At 39.8% G+C, this 18,261-nt stretch overlaps 1 protein-coding gene across 1 annotated transcript in view; it reads left to right on the top strand.

The window, feature by feature from the left end:
• LOC110214854 (PWP2 small subunit processome component) overlaps positions 1–14,192 on the top strand; it is a 38,699-nt gene extending 24,507 nt beyond the window's left edge. Inside the window, exons 15-21 of the mRNA XM_020995940.2 lie at positions 112–259; positions 2,062–2,170; positions 5,408–5,473; positions 10,466–10,684; positions 11,091–11,241; positions 12,705–12,779; positions 13,183–14,192. Of these exons, the coding sequence (XP_020851599.1) occupies positions 112–259; positions 2,062–2,170; positions 5,408–5,473; positions 10,466–10,684; positions 11,091–11,241; positions 12,705–12,779; positions 13,183–13,339 (925 nt within the window). The 3' untranslated portion in view covers positions 13,340–14,192. The remainder of the gene's footprint in view (positions 1–111; positions 260–2,061; positions 2,171–5,407; positions 5,474–10,465; positions 10,685–11,090; positions 11,242–12,704; positions 12,780–13,182) is intronic.
• Positions 14,193–18,261: the final 4,069 nt, after the last annotated feature.

Below are 18,261 nucleotides of genomic sequence, written 5' to 3' on the forward strand. Positions count from 1 at the left end.
AAGAGGCAAAGCATGGTACGTGTTTGGGTAATGGATTTCAACATTTGTTTTTAAAAGCTTTGATTTGTGGTCTACAACAATTTAAAGAACTTTTCCCTCTTCTTTCTTTAGGTCTTTCACCACTCTGTGTTATTCAGCAGATGGCCAGTGTATTTTGGCAGGAGGAATGTCCAAGTTTGTTTGTATCTATCACATTAAGGAACAGATTCTCATGAAGAAGTTTGAAATATCCTGTAATTACTCCTTGGATGCAATGGAGGTAAGCCACAGTGGGGAAATGCTGTTGTCTTCATTGTCCCAGGTCTGGTTATTGTGGTCAGGCAAATTCACCTTGTATGGCAACAAAATCACTTAGGCTCGAATTCACAGGGAGTATTTCAGCAACTGATGTTTCGCCAGATTAGTTTGACAATAGATTGATGGTTTAGTAAAGAATGCTGCACGGCTACACTCTGAATTATCAGTATCTTATCATGGTGTTTCAATTAGCCATGATTTTTTCTTTCTGGTTACTTATAGATAAAGTGCCTGGACAGGGAAAGGGAAGGGGAGAACATACTTGTTGAACATCTCTTCTGTGTGATTTGTCAAGTTACTTAAATATGCTTCTGTTTCATAAATGGGATTAATGATGCTTATGCTGTCTACCTCATAGCATTTTTTTTCTTTGCAAAAAATGCTTTGAAAGCTTTAAAATACCATATATTTAAAATACCACATATATGGTATTGTTAGTTAAATCAAGTCAACAAATATTTATTAAGTTGCTTCTAAGTCTTAGGTACTGTGCTAAGTCCTGGGGATTCAGGGAAAAGCAAAACCAGTCCCTGCTCTCAAGGAACTCAGAGTCTAATGGGAGAGAAAACACACCAACAACTATGTACAGACAAGATCTATACAGGATGAGTTGGATATAATCTCAGAAGTCACTGGCATTAAGGAAAATGCTTCTTGCAGAAGGTGGTATATTTAGCTGAGACTTGCATCTTCCCACAAGCTGGGGAGGCAGACGAGTAGGGAGAGTGTTCCAGGCATGCAGGGACAGCCAGTGAAAATGTCCAGAGTTGGGAGATGGGGAAAGAAGATTGGAAAGCTAGGGAGGAGTCAGGTTATGAAGGGCTTTATCCTAGAATTGATAGGGAGCGACTGGCATTTGTTGAATTGGGTGGGAGTGGGGGTAACATGGTCAGACCTGTGCTTTAGGAAGATCAGTTTGACAGCTAAGTGGAGCATCACTGGGGTGTAGTGGAGAGAGACCTGAGTCAGGGAGCCCAACCAGCAGGAGGACCACCTCCCTGGGTATATGAGGATCAAATGACATAATGTATGTAACACATTCTTTGGTCCTTTAGAGCAGATGTGTGACACACGTGACCTACAACGCTCCTGAGTGTGGCCCAAACCAGATTAAAATGTAATCAGGAAATATTTAACAAAATACATAAAAGAACTGTGATTTCATCCATTCTGTGTTTTAGTCTTCATGAATTGCGATGATCCAAATAAAGCCCTCTGGTAATGAGTGTTTCAGAACTTTAATAACCGGGCCCTGGGTCAAAAGACCTCATTTCTGGCACAAGTCTCGTACTAGAGCCTCTGCGGTTTGTGAAGACTTGCTAGGCTATGTGCTTCACTGGTGTAGCCTGTGAAAGCCAGGTTACCTCCCTGCCAAGATAAGGCATCAGAGGAAGCCTTATGTAAATGTTAAAATTAAACATCTGTGGGGTTTTAAATAAGTGAAATGAAAGTGTACTTTGTTAGAGAGATTAGGAGTGGAGTTACAGGGTCAGAGGATCCTGTACATTTAGAGAAGTGCTTTGTTTTCCATTGAGGAATTCTTCAGGGACTAAATGACCACTTACGTTGAATAAGTGGAGAGGAGATTTACACTGCATATGAAGTTTAGACTCTAGGCTAACCTCTCAGAGCTGTGAGATGAGTCTGTGAGACACCCTCATCCTTTAGGGATTATGCCCTCATTCTTGTAGGTGATTCCTTGGATGCTGTTATTCCCATTACTGTGACTTGAGACTTGATGACTTTTGTCTCTTTTCCGTAAAGGAATTTTTGGATCGCAGGAGAATAACTGAATTTGGCAATCTGGCATTGATTGATCAAGATGCTGGAGATGAAGAAGGCATTGCTGTGGCATTGCCAGGGGTAAGAAAAGGTAAAAATCTTGAGAACCTAAGATTTCTTTAAACGCCCTCCTTTTTGTGCTGGATCGGGGGCTCTCATAAAATAGACCTACTTGCTGGTGGACAGACTGGGTTGTTGTTTTAAGGCTAATAACAGTATGTTATACTTGTATATATTTAGAGGCAGCATGGCTTTGTGGATTGTGTTGGGCTTGGAGTTTGGAGTTGGGGAGACCCAGATTCAAATCTTGTCTCTGAGTGTGGCTAAGTTGCTTGGCCTCTTTATGACTCAAGAAACTTAGCTACTGAATCATAGACAGTTGCCGTCTTTAATGTTGGAGAGAGTTCCCATGTTGTTGAAGCAACATTTTTATAGCTTTCAAATACAGTTTCATTTTATGGTGCTTAATATAGTGAGATGGGCATATAGTTCGTTCTTAGGAATATTTGTTGGTTGACAAAGAGTCTACATTTTCTAGATGAGAGAATGGACTTTACTAATGGCATAGCTAGTTTATGACAGATTTTGGACTGGAACTGCCTCAGGCAACTACTGACAGTTTTTTTTGGAATTCCATAAAAGATGCAAACAAGTCATATTCATGTTTTGGCTTGGGACATATAAGCCGGGCAGTCCAAAGTCAGGAGATTTGAGGGACCTTGGGGATCACTTACTGAGGGGGGTAACTGGTGGTTCAGTGTATAGAGCACCAGGCCTGGAATCAGGAAGACCTGGGTTCAGATCTGTAAGTCACTTAATATCTGTCTGTCTCAGTTTCCTCAGTTGTAAAATGGGGATAATAATAGCACCTGCCTTCCCAAGGTTGTTGTGAGGATCATCAGAGTTAATATTTGTAAAGTGCTTAGCTCAGTGCCTGGCACATAGGTAGGCACTCTATAAATGTTAATTGTTATCATCATCATTATCAGTCTAGCCTAATGAAAGTTGAGGTTCAGTTCACAATCATCTGGGACTCAGGAGGGGTAGGATAGTCAATCATTGTTCATGTTTATGGTAACTTTAAAAATAGAGTTCCAGAACATTCAGTGTGTGTAGGTTATACGTAGTAAGATGTCATTATAACATGACTGAAAACAATAGCTAATTCAGTAACATATGGGATAAACAGTATCTAAGGCGTAGTTCTAGGCCTTTGTTACTTGCCTCCATATGTAGCTTAAATAGGTGTAGTGCTTATTACATGCAAGGCACCTTGCTTCTTGTGGTGGGGCATGTATTTACTTTTTCAGTGCTAGGAAAAGTTTAAACTCTGTTGTAGACTTTGAAGTGAATAAGCCAGAATGTAATCGAACCCCATTGGTGCTGCAAGATTCAAGATGGTGCATCTTACTCTTTTCTATTAAAAATAACAAAATCTGGGGCAGCTAGGTGGCACAGTGGATTGAGCACCGGCCCTGAAGTCAGGAGGACCTGAGTTCAAATCCAGCCTCAGACCAAACATTTGACACTTACTAGCTGTGTGACCCTGGGCAAGTCAAAGTCACTTAACCCCAATTGCCTTAAAAAAAAAAAGAAGAAAAGAAAAATAACAAAATCGTGAATACTTACATTTGCTTTTCACAGATCAGAACTTAATGTTATAAACCTATTACACAGGGGATTAGAAGAATACGGACTTGAGAAATACAATTTCTATGGGCATTTTAATGTTTCTTTAGAGACTGAGGCTCTGATTAGATAAATGCCATTGATGTTATTGTTTACTGGCTTCTATTCACCTGATAAGGATGCCATTTTGAGTGCAGGTCCCTGTACTGTGGCCCCAGCTACCAGAAAAAGTGGCAAAACCCTTTCTCCTCTTTCCCAACTTTACCTTTTATGTTGTGTTAACTTTTGCCCTTCTAATTTTTGTATAAGAGCTTCTCTAGTAATCAGGTTCCATAATTACCTACATTTTTTGTCTGAAGGTAATCCACACTCCTACTAGATGATGATTCTCTCTCTCTTTCTCTTTTTTTTTTTTTGGCTTTTTAGTGAGGCGATTGGGGTTAAGTGACTTGCCCAAGGTCACACAGCTAGTAAGTGTTAAGTGTCTGAGGCTGGATTTGAACTTAGGTTCTCCTGACTTCAAGGCCAGAGCTCTACTCACTGTGCCATCTAGCTACACTGATAATTTTCTTTTGAAAGGAAAAGAATAAACAGTATATGTTTATACACTGAAAATTAATTTTTAAAAATTGTTATATTAAAAAATAAAAATCCATTTTGGGGAAACCTCCCCCCCCCAAAAAAAAGCAAAAGTTATTTTTTTGCTTTACAAAATTAAAATTAAAATCAAGCTAGTGGGAAAATTTAGAATGATAAACCAACATAGAAATTTGCACATATTCCAGTTGATCTTAACACAGGCCATTCTTATTATCATGGTCCCTATCCGCACCTGCTCCATCACTCCCTGTAATCAATTGCCTCCTTCAAGCATTTCCATTCCAGGACACTGAGCTGCCTGACCCAAAACACCAGCCTTTTTTAGGGGTCCATTTTCTATAAAAATAACAGTGAGAGTGAAGCAGAGACTGGGCTGCAAAGAAGGTAACACTCTTTGAGGAAAGGGACTCATAGGGATCAGCACAGGGGGAGAAAGTGGATGAATGTTGGTGTCAGGACCAAAGCTCTGTCTGTCACTTTCAGAGATTCAGACAGAAAGAGACAGAAGAAGTGACTTGGAACCTACAAAGGGGAAAGATCTGAAACCCTTACCTGGCAGCAACAGCAAGGGCCTCTAAGAGAGACTCTTTTAGAATTTGATGTTGTGCTATGACCAGTGAGGTTTAAACTGTATCTTTGCTGCTGGGATCGTGCTTGCAGGCATCACTCATGTCTTCTTGTTGTTGTTCAGCTGTGTCCAACTCTTTGTGACCCCATTTGGGGTTTTCTTGGCAAAGATACTGGAGTGGTTTGCCATTTCCTTCTCCAGCTTACTTTATAGAAGAAGAAACTGAGGCAAACAGGGTTAAGTGACTTGCCCAAGGTCACACAGTTAGTGAGACTGGATTTGAATTCAGGTCTTCCTGACTCCAGGTGCAGTGCTCTGTCCGCTGCACCAGCTAGCCACCTACTTGTGTTTTATGCCATCCATATTTGAGGGGAAATGAAGTCTGTATTCAGTCTAATGAAGTCATTCAAGCCAGATCTTAGCTGCCCCCAAGATAGTATTATGACCTCTTGAACCATCAGTTTAAATATGAGAATTTACAGTAATTGAAAGTGTTGCCTAGTAACTGAAATGATTTTATTTTCTTTACAGGTGACATGAGTTCTCGGCGCTTTAAGCCCGAAATCAGGGTGACCTCACTTCACTTTTCTCCCACAGGTAGGAATGTATAAGATGTTTTTCTAGCAATAAGATGATGGCTTTGATTGAATCTTTAAGACTGTAAATCCCTCATAAGTCATGGATAACTTTTTCATTAAAAGTACCTGCTATGTACAAAACAGTATGCTAGATATTATAAATGTTAGAAAGATTAAATAAGATTTCATTCCTCTCTGCACTTTTGGAGCTCACAGTCTAGTATGACTGGTACACAGGCAGGCTTAATACAAATTAAAGCATGTGAAGTGCATAGTGGTAGCCAAAATTTAGGGTGAAGGAGAGGATCATTACTCAGTTAGGATGAGAAAGCATCATGGACAGATGGCCTTTGATCTGGATGTTTAGGATTTTAAAAGGTGGAATTATGGGAGTTGTGTGAGCAGAGGCATGGATGTGGAAGAAAACATCCTGAAACATGGGGAATTGACCTGGGATTCTGGGGCAAATTGGGAGGAGTAAAGGGTAGTAGTAGAAAATACTATGAAATAAAATAGGAAAAGAGGTTATTGAAAACCATTGGAAACTGTGTAGATGTTAATGGAAAGGTAGAGGGCCTTCCTTAAATGCCAGGCTAAAGTGAAGAGCTTAAATTTCATTCAATAGGCAATCAGAAGTCATTACAAGATTTTGAGCAGAGCACTGAGGATTAGATCCGTGCCTAAGAAGGATCTGTGGGATTGGAGTGCAGAGGGCTTGGACCTAGCTAATCCATGTCCCACAGCTCTGGCTATTAAGAGGAAGGGGCATCTCCCACTTTTAGGCAAGGGGAAGCCAGCCAGAACTTTACAGGACTGAGCAGAGAGATAGGAGGATGCAGGTGGGTAGCCCAAATCAAATAATACGTAGCTGAACAGGAGACAGCCACACAGCTTTCACTTGACTGCTCTTCATAGAAGCACTATCTTGACCACTAAGGCAGAGGCACATGAAACTGAGAATGTTCTGCCCTTACACTTCCTGATGGTTAGAAAGCTTCCACCTTCTCTGTTTTTCCCCAGTCTCAGTGATACGGAATTCCTAACTGCAAAGCACCCTCTTCTCCATCCCTTGCTGTCTATTTTCTCATCCTCATCCACCTCAACACTAACCCTCCAGTGTTTCATTTTAGCTCTGAGCCCCTTTCCACTGTCACCTCTGGAATTCTCATTGCATAATTAACAAGCTTCTTTTCATTTTAGACCTCTTCCTCATGTGCCACAAAGATCTGGCTCCCCCCCATAAGACTTTGCATCTTTGGCCTTTCTTTCCAGGGCCAGCTGTACCTTCTCTCATGAGTCCTGTCCCACCCTCAAGGGGGAGTTGGGGTGCTCCCTGCTCCCCACGGCTGTTTCCAAATTCCTCTTTTGCCACCATCACTCCGCAACCTCTCTCCTTTTAGAGTTCATTCTGCCCAAATTTATCACCCACTCCAGATCCTGGTAGTTGTTATCTTCTGGCCTGCAGGTCTTTCTCCTTTGTCAAGGAATTAGGTACCTGGCCCACAGCCTTCTTCTCTAGCACAGCTCCTGCCTTAGTACTAGAAGACTTGAACAACTTGAGATTCCCTAACTGCCCAGTTGCTCTACTCATTCAACTCCCATGACATACTCTACTTCAGCTACACACAAGGATTATCCCACTTAGATATCCCACTAAATGATGATCTTGTCATCATTTACAACTGTTCTACTTTGATGATCAAAAATGCTAAATCCAAAATTTTTTTAGCCAGTCATTACCCGTCATTCTATATTTCCCTATGCTTTACTCCCTCTAAACCTATTCTATGTCCTTACTGTGATATTCCACTCATCAGTACTTTCCCATGTTACTGCTGCTGTGGCTTTTATTTTCCTTCTTTCCAGGCTCTCATCTCTAGACTTTGTTCTGCTTTCAGATTTCTTGCTCCCATGTCCTGTTTATGCTGTGCCAAACCCCGACTCTGAATTACTTTTACCATCTACCTCTTCTCCTGCTCATCTGCTGCATGGAGATAGAGAAAGTCATGTTGACTTGTTCCTTTTTGTATTTAAATTATCTAATCCCAACTGGACCGTCATGGTAGCAAGACAGTCCTTTTACTCTTCCGTAATGGATTCTCTGTCTCAAATTCCCTGCCCTGCTTCCTCTCCATTCACCGCTCAGGATTTTGCCTCATACTTGAGTAAGAAATGGAGACCATGTGTCAGGAGTTCCCTCTTTTTCCCTCCTTCTCTTCTTATGTCACTCATTTCTTTCTCCTCTATCTCTTTCACTCCAGTCTCTGATGATGAGATGGCCCTTTTCCTTGCCAAGGCCATCTGCTCTACATGTTGCTTCACACCTCCCCTCTTCTCCAGCAAATTTACCCCATAATCATCTCTTCTCTGTCCCTTATCTTTAGGCTCTCCCTATATACAAGTTCCTTCCCTGCTACCTACAAACACACTTAAGTCTTTCCCATTCTTAAAAAAGTAATAATGTTTTTAGAGCATACCTTGCCTTCACGCTCTCATTTTATACCTTACTTCTCTTCAGGAAAACTTCTAGGAAAAAACTTTCTACAGCTGTTGCCATCACTTCCTCCTCTATCTTTTCATCTTTTTATAATGTCTTTTGACTTCATATTGCAACTCAAGCTGCTCTCTTAAAGGTTTTCAGTGATCTTTTAATTGTGAGATCCTGTGACCTTTTCTCAATCATCATCTTTTATCACTTTGTAGCTTTTCACACTGCCAACCCCCTTGTCCTCTTAAATATTCTCTTCTCTTTGGATTTTTATGACTGTTCTCTCCTAGTTCTCCTCCTGTCTGCTCCTTCTCAATCTCCTCTGCTGGATTATCATTACTATCATGCTTTGGGTATACCTTGAGCCCACTTTTCTTCTCTCAGCAGTGTCTCTTAATAAACTTATCAAGTCCTGTGGATTCAGTTGTTATCTCTATGCTGATGATTCACAGATGTCTGCATGGAAACCTAGCTCTCCTGAGCTCTAATCCTGCATTACCAGCTACCTCTTGGACATTGTGAACTGCATGTCCTGCAGGCAGCTCAACATATCCAAAATAGAACTCATTTTCTTTTACTCCCCTCACCACCATCACCCCTAATTCACCCCTCTTCCAAAACTTCCAAGCCATCATCTTTTTAGTCATGTCACCCCAGTTGTAACCTTACTGTCATCTCTGATTCCTCATGTTCCCTAAACATCTAATCATTTGTCAAAACTTGTCATTTCATCCTTAATAACTTTTCTTCCCTCTATTCTCTTGTGTCCAGCAGGTCTTGCCTCGACTGTTTCATTAGCCTCCTATTTTGTCACCTCAGATCTCTTCCCTTTCTAGTCTGTCTTCCTTCCATATAGTGATATAAAGCATAGTCAAGCATTTATTAATCACCAATTATGTTCTTGGCAGTGTGCTAGGCATTGGACAGTAGAAAGACAAAAATGGCACTATCCCTGCCTGCATGAAACTTCTATTCCATCTAGTAAGTAATATAAGTATGCATGAAGTAGATAGAACGTATCTTGTCTCTTTCCTGATCCCTGCAGCAGCTGAGAGGATTGAGGGGATCAGGAAAGATAATCCTTGAACTGAGCTTTGGAGGAATCTAGGGATTCTGCGAGGTGGAAATGAGGAGGGGAAGTGAATTGAAGAACAAGGTGGCCAGTTTGGTTGGACTGTAGTGTGTGTGTGAGATGGGCAGTAATATATAAAAAGCCTGGGAAGATCAGTTGGAGTCAGAGTGACTCCCCATTGACCCTTCGAGAAAATACAAAGCCAGGCTTGAACATGCCCTTTTAGGCTCTTTTCACATATTGTCCATACCAGCCAAAATGGACTGCTTCTATTCCTCTTCCACGTTTGCTCTTCCCTTTCCATGACTGTTAGGTCCTTTTTGCTCATCTCGGCCTCTTAGAATCCCTAGAGTTCTACTCAGCTTAAATGCCCTCTCTTATGTGAGGCCTACTCTGATTCTGTTGATTTGCCACAAGATTTCAGCTTTTATGTCTATCACGTCACTCTCTTGTACCAAGAAAAAATGTCAGCTCAATAAATAGGAACACCTTTTGGTTATGATTATTTTGGTATGTCCTTGAAGGAAGAAAGGTCTGAAATTTTGGTTACTAATTTACGTAATTGTAATAAATGCTTCCTTTTGCATCTCCAGCACCTATTTTTTTTCAAATTATATCTCTACATAACAAGATATTCACATTTGTAGGTGGTAAGCATAGGGTATTGGACACTTTTGTTTTCATTTCTGCTTCATTTAATTGCACTGTAGCTCCGAGGATAGAGGTTCTGTGGTATGAAAAATATTTTTCTGTGGACTTAATCAACAATTATTTATTAAGTGATTAATTAACCTTCTGAAATTGTTTTAAATTCTAATTTTGGAATGATTGTCAATGGCCAGGTTAAAAGTATCTTTTATGTCTTTGTGTTATTAGTCCCCCACAAATTGTACTAAGATTCCAGATCAGTGCCTGTTGTTGGTAGTTTTTATCCACATCACGAACTGTATATAGGGAAAATTTTTCAATTTTTATCTTTTTCCTCAGTAGTATGTTGTGACTTGAAAGTTCCTTACCCTGATTTCTTCTGGATTAGAATAGGGAAGTCTTACCTGAATGCAGTACCATAGAAACTGGACCTTCAGGATATTGAGTAGTCAGTGTGTGTTTTGGACCATATTAAAGATCTTTGATTTTATCAGTGTGTTTTCTCCAGCAGTTCAACACTTCTAGAACTTAGATGATCTTTGAAAGTTTCTGTGACGCACAAATGCATCAAGGCAGCCAACCTACATTTGTTATCAGACAGTGGATAGTAGACGTAGTCTGTTACCACAACTGTGCTTGAGGCCTTTTCATCTTGTTAGGACCTGAAAAGTTATCCCTCTTCTAGTTTGTGATAAATTATATGTGGGTAGCAACTGTCTTCAAAGCCTTTCTTTGCCTTGTACTATCGAACCTCTCTGAACTGTTTTCTATTTGGGAATTTAGTGGACTTCTTCCTTCCCTAGGGCGATGCTGGGCAGCCACCACCACCGAAGGCCTTCTTATCTACTCTCTTGACTCTGGGCTAGTCTTCGATCCATTTGAACTAGATATCAGCATCACCCCCAGCAGTGTGCGTGCAACGATGAGACAGAAGGAATTCACAAAGGCAATAATGATGGCCTTTCGATTGAATGAGAAGAAGTTGATCCAAGAGGTCCTTGAGTCAGTCCCCAGTCATGAAAGTAAGCAACAAGCTTAAACTCTTAGTTTTCATCATTAAAGGTCTTGACTAAAAATCTGCAGAATGCTATGTCACTCATAAGGGATAGAAAATTATGTGTAAACCTAAAACTTGTTGCTTCTGGACTCTCATGTTTGAGTTGGTTGGGTAATGTCAAGATAAGCAGTCATTGCAGTCATTTGTTAATGTGGAGGAAAAAAAATCAGCTGTACTAATAGGTTTTTTTTTTAATTCTCCCTTCATTTTTCCACTTCTCAGCTGATTAAGAAGTTAAATTTGCTAAACCATAAATGATCAGAACTAACATTTGGTTTTCTTTAGAATGAGGAATTGAAATGGGTGAATATTTCTTCTAATCTGAGTTTTTCAGAGAATTAATATTAGCCTTTTCTTTCCTCTTCCTACAGTTGAGGTTGTTGCATCATCACTTCCTGAATTGTATGTAGAAAAATTACTTGAATTTTTAGCCTCAGCCTTTGAGATGTCCCATCATTTAGAGTTTTACCTCATCTGGACCCAGCGATTACTCATGTTGCATGGCCCAAAATTGAAATTGAGGTAAGTAGGTGTACTTCCATAATATTTCGCAACTCACACAGCCAAGACTCTAGTTCAGACTTTCATCACCTCTTACTTGGACTGTTGTAATAGCCTTTTAATTGGTCATCTTTGTTCAAATCTGTCTCCATAACAATCTATCCTCTTCACTGCCACCAAAATTAATAAATATAACCATGTTTCCCTAGCCACTCTACTCAAGAAACTCCAGTGGCTTTCTGTGTAAACTCTGTTTGGCTGTCTCTCCCTCTGTTGTGTGTGTATGTGTATGTATATGTGTGGTATGTACACGCACACACATACTCTACATATAAACTTTTCACAGCCCTAATACTCTAGATATAAACTCTTCACAGCCTGATGCCTTCCTGTCCAGCCATCTTTCACATTACTGCCCTTCCTGCATCCGTGGCCCAACCATACTATACGACTTGGTGTTCCTCACACATGATGCTCCATCTTTGTCTTTGTACCTTTATGTGGACTTGTCTCCCATACCTAGAATGCTCTACTTCCTCATCTCTCCCTCTTAGAATTTCTGGCCTTTGAGACTCAGCTCAAACATCCTCCTCTGTAGGAAGTCTTTCCTGGTTCTCTAAACTGCCAGTGCTTTCCCCTCTAAAATCAATCTTCCGTCTGCTCTGTATATATGTAAATATATATGTGTGTATATATATATATATGTAAAGCCTATTTCTATATGTATTGTCTCTTCAGTTAGAATGTAAGCTTCTTGGAATGCCTCTATTTTGACTTTTTTTTATATCCTCAGCATGTAGTACAGGGCCTGGTACATAGTTAAGTACTTAATCAATGTTTTTTGATTATGTTTAGAGAGACAACTAATATAATGGATAGAGCTCTGGCCCTGGAATCAGGAAGACCTGGGTTTGAATCCTACCTTAGACCAAAGCAAGCTGTGTGGCCCTGGGCAAGTGACTTAATCTCAGTGTCCACAGCTGTAAATTGGGGGCAGTGATAATATCACCTTCCTCAATGGGTAGATGTGAGGATCAAATGAGATGTATGCAATACATTTTTCAAGTCTTTAGAGTAGAAGTGTAACACATGTGGCCTATAGCATTAGAATGTAATTGGGAAATACTTAACAAAATACATAAAAAATATAATAAGCCATAGGTAATGTTAATTTGTGGTTTTTGAAGTCAATATGTAGCCTGCAGGGATCCTTATGTTTGGTTGTGTGGCCTCCATTTCTGTTTAATGTGCTCGCTGTGGTTTTGTAGAGCATTCTACAAATGTCAGCTGTTGTTTTTTATGAAGTCATGGCAAAACTGCTCAAAAGTCATCAGAATTTATTAGTGCCAGTTAATAAGTTGCTCCATCTGTTCCATTTATCTGTGAAGGCACATGGAAAAATGAAAACCTCATGTAAGTGAAAAATAACAAAATAAGGGTCACCTGGAGTATTTGTTGACATATGGTATTTTTTTCTTTTTCAGAGCTGGAAAATTGTTAGCCCTAATTCAGTTTCTTCAAAAGAGTATTCAGCGTCACTTCGATGATGTTTCTAAACTGTATGTACATGCTGCTACCATTTTTTACTGAGTCTTTTTTTAATCATTAAGATCAAATGGCTGGAGATCCCTATTGGGTGGAAATCTGAGACACCAGAATTCTGATCCTTGATTTTAATAGACATAGGGTCAGGGATCTTACTCAATTTACTTTAAATTAGGATGATAGCACTTGTCCCATGCTACATGCATACCTTTCCATATCATGTTTCCATGGTTAATGCTTTCCTCTCTGAAGACCTAAAAAAAGATTAATTTCCTTTCTCCCATAGCAAGGCACTGGTGGTAGAATGAATGAAATGTATATGTATTGTTTTGGAGTATGGATCTTGAGGGAAATACTGAAAATGTTATGTAGGGTTTCCTGTAGGATTATAACTGTTTATATCATTTCTTTCAACAGCTGTGACTGGAATCGTTATAATATTAAATATGCCTTGGGGATTTCCCAACAACGGGGTGTGAAACGGCCTTCAGAGCCCCCGGGAAGCAACGAAGACTCAGACTCGGAATCTGCAAGTTTACAGCTGATGAAGGAAGAAGAAGAGATGCAAATGTAGCAGCAGCATTTTCTACAGCTGTGTCATATTTAGTTCTTCCTATTTTGGGTAAGACCCACCCAGAAGAGAAGAAGAAATGATTTTGTAGTGATTTTTCACTTGCACTACATGGCCCTTATAGTGGCTTCATTTTGTTTGTATTCTAATATCAGAAATTAATGGACATGAGGGACAGAACTTGAGAGCTTTGAGAATGTTGTCTGACTGCTTCTCTTAATAGAAGAATAATCAAGAGACTCTCATTCTGAAAGTAAAATCACATTATGATGGATGGAGCTTTTTTATTAAACAGACTGATTTTTTTTTAGAGCTAAAAGAGTCCAGCTGTTTCATTTTATATATTCAACAACTAAGGCCCAGAGGACTATGATATGGGATTTTCTATGAGACATATGTATCTTATACTTTTTTCCAAAAAGCTATCTTACATTTCTAAGAATATTTATTATTAAAACACAAGAATGTGGTTCTGACTCAGTTTTCACTTTTATCATGGACTCACATTGTTAAACCTAATAATATTTTGTGATATGTAGCCAAACTTGGAAAGTTTTGGGGTTTTTTAAGCTAGGAATTGGTTAATTTGGAAACTGAAGATCAGAAAATGGAAATTGATGTAGTTAAAAAAAAACCCCAACACTGTATTTGGAGTCAGAAGACATGGGTTATTAGAATTTTGACTGTCATTGCCTCTGTGACCCTGGGCAGGTCACTTAACCACCAATGGTAAAATGAGGAGGTTGGATTGGTCCACCCAACTCTAGATCTAATACCCTAAATTGATTCAGTGAACATTAAGTTTCCTGAAAGCAATTGCCCTCTAAATAAATATTGGAACTCTACCTTTGCAAAATCTGCTTTGTACATGTGTGTGTTTTTCTCTTCAAACTTATTAGAAGGATTTGGTTCTTCAGTGTTATTGTTCAAGATGTATTCTTAGAAATTTTTAGATTATCCATGTTAAAATAAATTATGAAACTGGGGCTTTGAAAAACATTTAAAAGCTTAATAAGTGCATAGTGTTGGGTGAAGAATTCAAGTGGCAGGCCGAAGGGTACAGCAGACAATGAGGATTAGAGTTGTGATGGCTTGTTGGGGTGAGGTCAGGGGAAAAAAAAGCTATCACTATCTCAGATGTTACTTGGCTTATTTGTGTGGCTAATAGAAACACAGAAGTCATAGAAAATGTGATGAAATAGAAGCACAAGACCTCAGAAAATTGATCAATGGTTTTTGTGGCCAGTTTAGTTTTTAGTTTTTGCAAACCTAAAAACTAAACAAAATCTGTTTAGCAACATCCTGAAGGAAGTAGTAGGCTGGTAAACTAGAGTTAAGTCCTTTTAGTTTATAGGAATCACATGTTACTGCTGGGAGCATCTTCACAATTATAGAGCTTTGTTTTCACCACGAATATAGTGCCAGCCAACAATATAGTGTGACTGGTAATGCAAGCTTACTGTATGTGAATAGAAGTGTAGCTCAAGAAAGGTAATCATTTCACTGTAAACTGTGCTGCCAGCCACATGTAGAGTATTCTTACAGTTCTGGATGCTGCCTTATAAAAAGGATCATAGTCTAGTAGATACAATGTTGGACCTGGGACTTTTTTTTTCTTTGACTTGTCACTCATAAATTGCATTTCAGTGAGACAGAGTTGTGTGAAGTCAGCCTTACTCTGTCTTTTTTTTTTCCCTTGTCTTGAACCTAGGAACACTTGGGTTCAAATTACAACAACATTTAGTAGCTGTGTACTCCTGGACAAATCACTTAACCTTTCTGAGATTTACTTTCTTTATCTGTAAAATGGGAATGGTAGCACCTACTGAATGATGTTGTGAGGATCACATGAGATGATATATATAAAGTGCTGTGGAAACATTAATTGCTATTATTAAATGGAACTCATCCAAAGGAGGAAAACTAAGATGTTGAAGGGTCTATAAATTATGTCACATGAAGAATGGCAGAAGGAACTAGATACGTGTTAGAAGTAACATGATAGCTGTTTTCAAAGATACTTTGGGAGTTGGTACCTGGAAGATTGGCTTTGTATTCTCCAGGGAAGAAATAGTGATAATAAATTGGAAAATTTTAAGAAACGGATTTTCTAAACAATGGAATTCAACAAATTAAATATTTGGTGGTTATGAGCAGTACTATCTTGACGCAGAAGTTGTGGAAGGTAAAACTAGTTAAAAGAAAACTTGCCAAGATAACCAGCTGAATAAAGTCATCCCAAGGACACTTGGGATTGAAAACTGGGGGATGACTACAAACAAGAAAAATGGGGAAAAAAAACCTGGCAAAAACGATTCTGAACAAACTTTTCTCCATTACAGATAGTGAAACTCCCACCACACTTGGATCCTAACATTGCAGTCCCAGAGGCACTCATAGAAGAGATAGAAATGGCACCAAAGATTGAATATGAATGAGAAAGCATTTAAGTGTTTACTATGTGCCAAGAATGATGCTAAGCACTGGGGATACAAACAGAAAAAGCGAGACACTCCTTGCTCTCCAGATGTTCACATTAATTGGGAGAGACAACACATAAAAAGAAGGTTCAGCAGCAGGAAGTGTTGGTAACATCTGGAACTAGATTACTAGAGCAAATTGCCAAATTGTCATTCTTAGCTTTTACATTTCAGAAATCAGCAAATGCTACAAATTAGGGCTTGATTATTGTTTTGTTGGTTAACTAGGCTAAAGAAAGTGATGGAAAAATGTTAATAATGCAGATTAAACTTAATAGTGTGCCTTGGGTACATTTTTTTTTTGAGACCTGGTTGTTAAATATTTATCAGCACACTCTTGACTGCAGGGCAGATGGAAAAAACCAAAAGGTCTAAGAGTACGGTAATGGAACTCATGGCATGGCCTAGTAGTCCTTGGATTAAGTAAGGTCAGGCAAGGTATAGAGGTAACACCAGAGATAAAGATCTTAGGATGCAGTGGTAAGGCCTGGTGGTCCTCTCATGTTGTTGGAGGGGATGGAGTTGTTGACTCATTTAAACCCTGTTATGTAGTTAAGCTCCCTAGACCTTCATTTTTTTTTAAAGGCAATTGGGATTAAGTGACTTGCCTGAGGTCATGCAGCTAGTACGTGTCAAGTGTTTAGTCTGAGGCCGGATTTGAACTCAGGTCTTCCTGACTTCAGGGTCGGTGCTCTATCTGCTGTGCCACCTAGTGGCCCCGAACAGCACTTCTTAAACTGTGGGTTGCAACCCTATATGGGGTTGGGAAAATTTTGGCAACAGTAAAAGGTTTCTGAATGCACAACAACCAAAAATTAATTAAAAATCAAATGTGTAAAGAATCTGAGGTGTTTTTGGCAGTACTTGCCCATGCAACTTGACTGCAGCCTTGGTTCTGAACACAAAGCTTGTGCACTTTACTTTGCACATGCCCTCAGGCCACACAACTCCAACTGACTTGCAGAAATGTGAAAAGGGAGGGGCAGCTAGGTGGTACAGTGGATAGGGCACCCTCACTGAAGCACTTGACACTTACTAGCAGTGTGACCCTGGGCAAGTCACTTAACCCCAGTTGTGTAAAAAATAATTTAAAAAAATGTGAAAAGGGATCATTGAGAGTGGAAAAAGTTTAAGAAGTTCTGCCTTAGACAATGGGAAGAGGTTTGGAGGGTGGTGGTGAGTCTCCCCTCAGCCTGGCTGTCCCTGGGAAAGGGAGCAGTAAGGAAGAAAGAAGGAGCAGGACACCCTCAGTGGTGGTGGGTCTTCCTCAGTACTGCCATCTGGATTGTAACAGTTACAGAGAGAGGTCTATATTGTTTTTTCCTGTTTTTACTTCATTTTGAGAGATTTATAAATTTATACAAGCTCACTAGATCATTTTTAAGATTTTTAGTTTTGTTTTGTTAAATATTTCCCAATGCATTTGAAAAAAAATTAACATTCATATTTTTGAATGTTGAGTTCCAGTTAAATTTCCGGGAGCCAAGATGGTGAAGTAAGCAGTAAATCGCTGCCTCCCATTTTCTCTTCCAAAAAACCATAAAATAGCCCCCCAAAACAAATCCTGGAGCACCAGAACCAGGAAAAAGACAGAGGGAAACAACCCAAGAAACTTGTAAGATTGGCAAGAAAGGTTTGTCTCACTTGGGTAAAAGGGGAGCTCTGTAGAGGACAGGAGGTATCCCAGCAAGCCTCACCTCAGCAAACCAGGTGGTTCTGAACCCCAGTGCAGTAGAGCAGGCAAATACCATAACACCAGAACACCAGCACCCCCTATGTGCCTAGAATAGCCAGAGGAATGGGTGGATGCCAGCTCCAAGAACTGCAACTGCTTCAGCATAGCATAGCCCCACTGGCCTCAGCACATCCCAGACTACCACTAGGACCCTGGCTCAACACCAGGTAAGCTGCTATACACCCCCCCTTCCCCCACAGCCTCTAGCAGTACCAGCCACCTCTCAGCATAGCACCCGATAGAAGGGACCCCGTGGACCTCAGGGCAACATCAGTGCAGTACCAGGTAAGCAGCTAGGGCCTGCAGCCCCTGAAACAAGAAGCCTGAAACAATGCCCCTTCCACCTTGGGAGCAGAGTTTAAATTTAAAAGAAAAGAAAAAGGCCAAAAGAGATGAACAAAAAACAACTAAAAAGAATCTGATCATAGAAAGTTATGGTGACAGGGAAGAGCTCAAAAAGGGGCTTAAAAGTCATATGAGAGGTAGAAGAAAAATTGGGAAAAGAAATGAGAGTGATGTAAGAGAATTGTGAAAAAAAGAGTCAACAGCTTGGAAAAAGAAAACGGCTTAATAAAAAGTAGAATTGGCAAAGCAACTGTGAGGTACCACATCACACCTATCAGATTGACTAACATGATAAAACAGGAAAATGATAAATGTTGAAGATGTGGGAAAATTGGAACACTAATGCATTGTTGTTGGAGTTGTGA

The sequence above is a fragment of the Phascolarctos cinereus genome, unplaced genomic scaffold (assembly GCF_003287225.1).
Source record: "Phascolarctos cinereus isolate Bilbo 61053 unplaced genomic scaffold, phaCin_HiC Scaffold_726;HRSCAF=1367, whole genome shotgun sequence".
NCBI lineage: Eukaryota > Metazoa > Chordata > Mammalia > Diprotodontia > Phascolarctidae > Phascolarctos > Phascolarctos cinereus.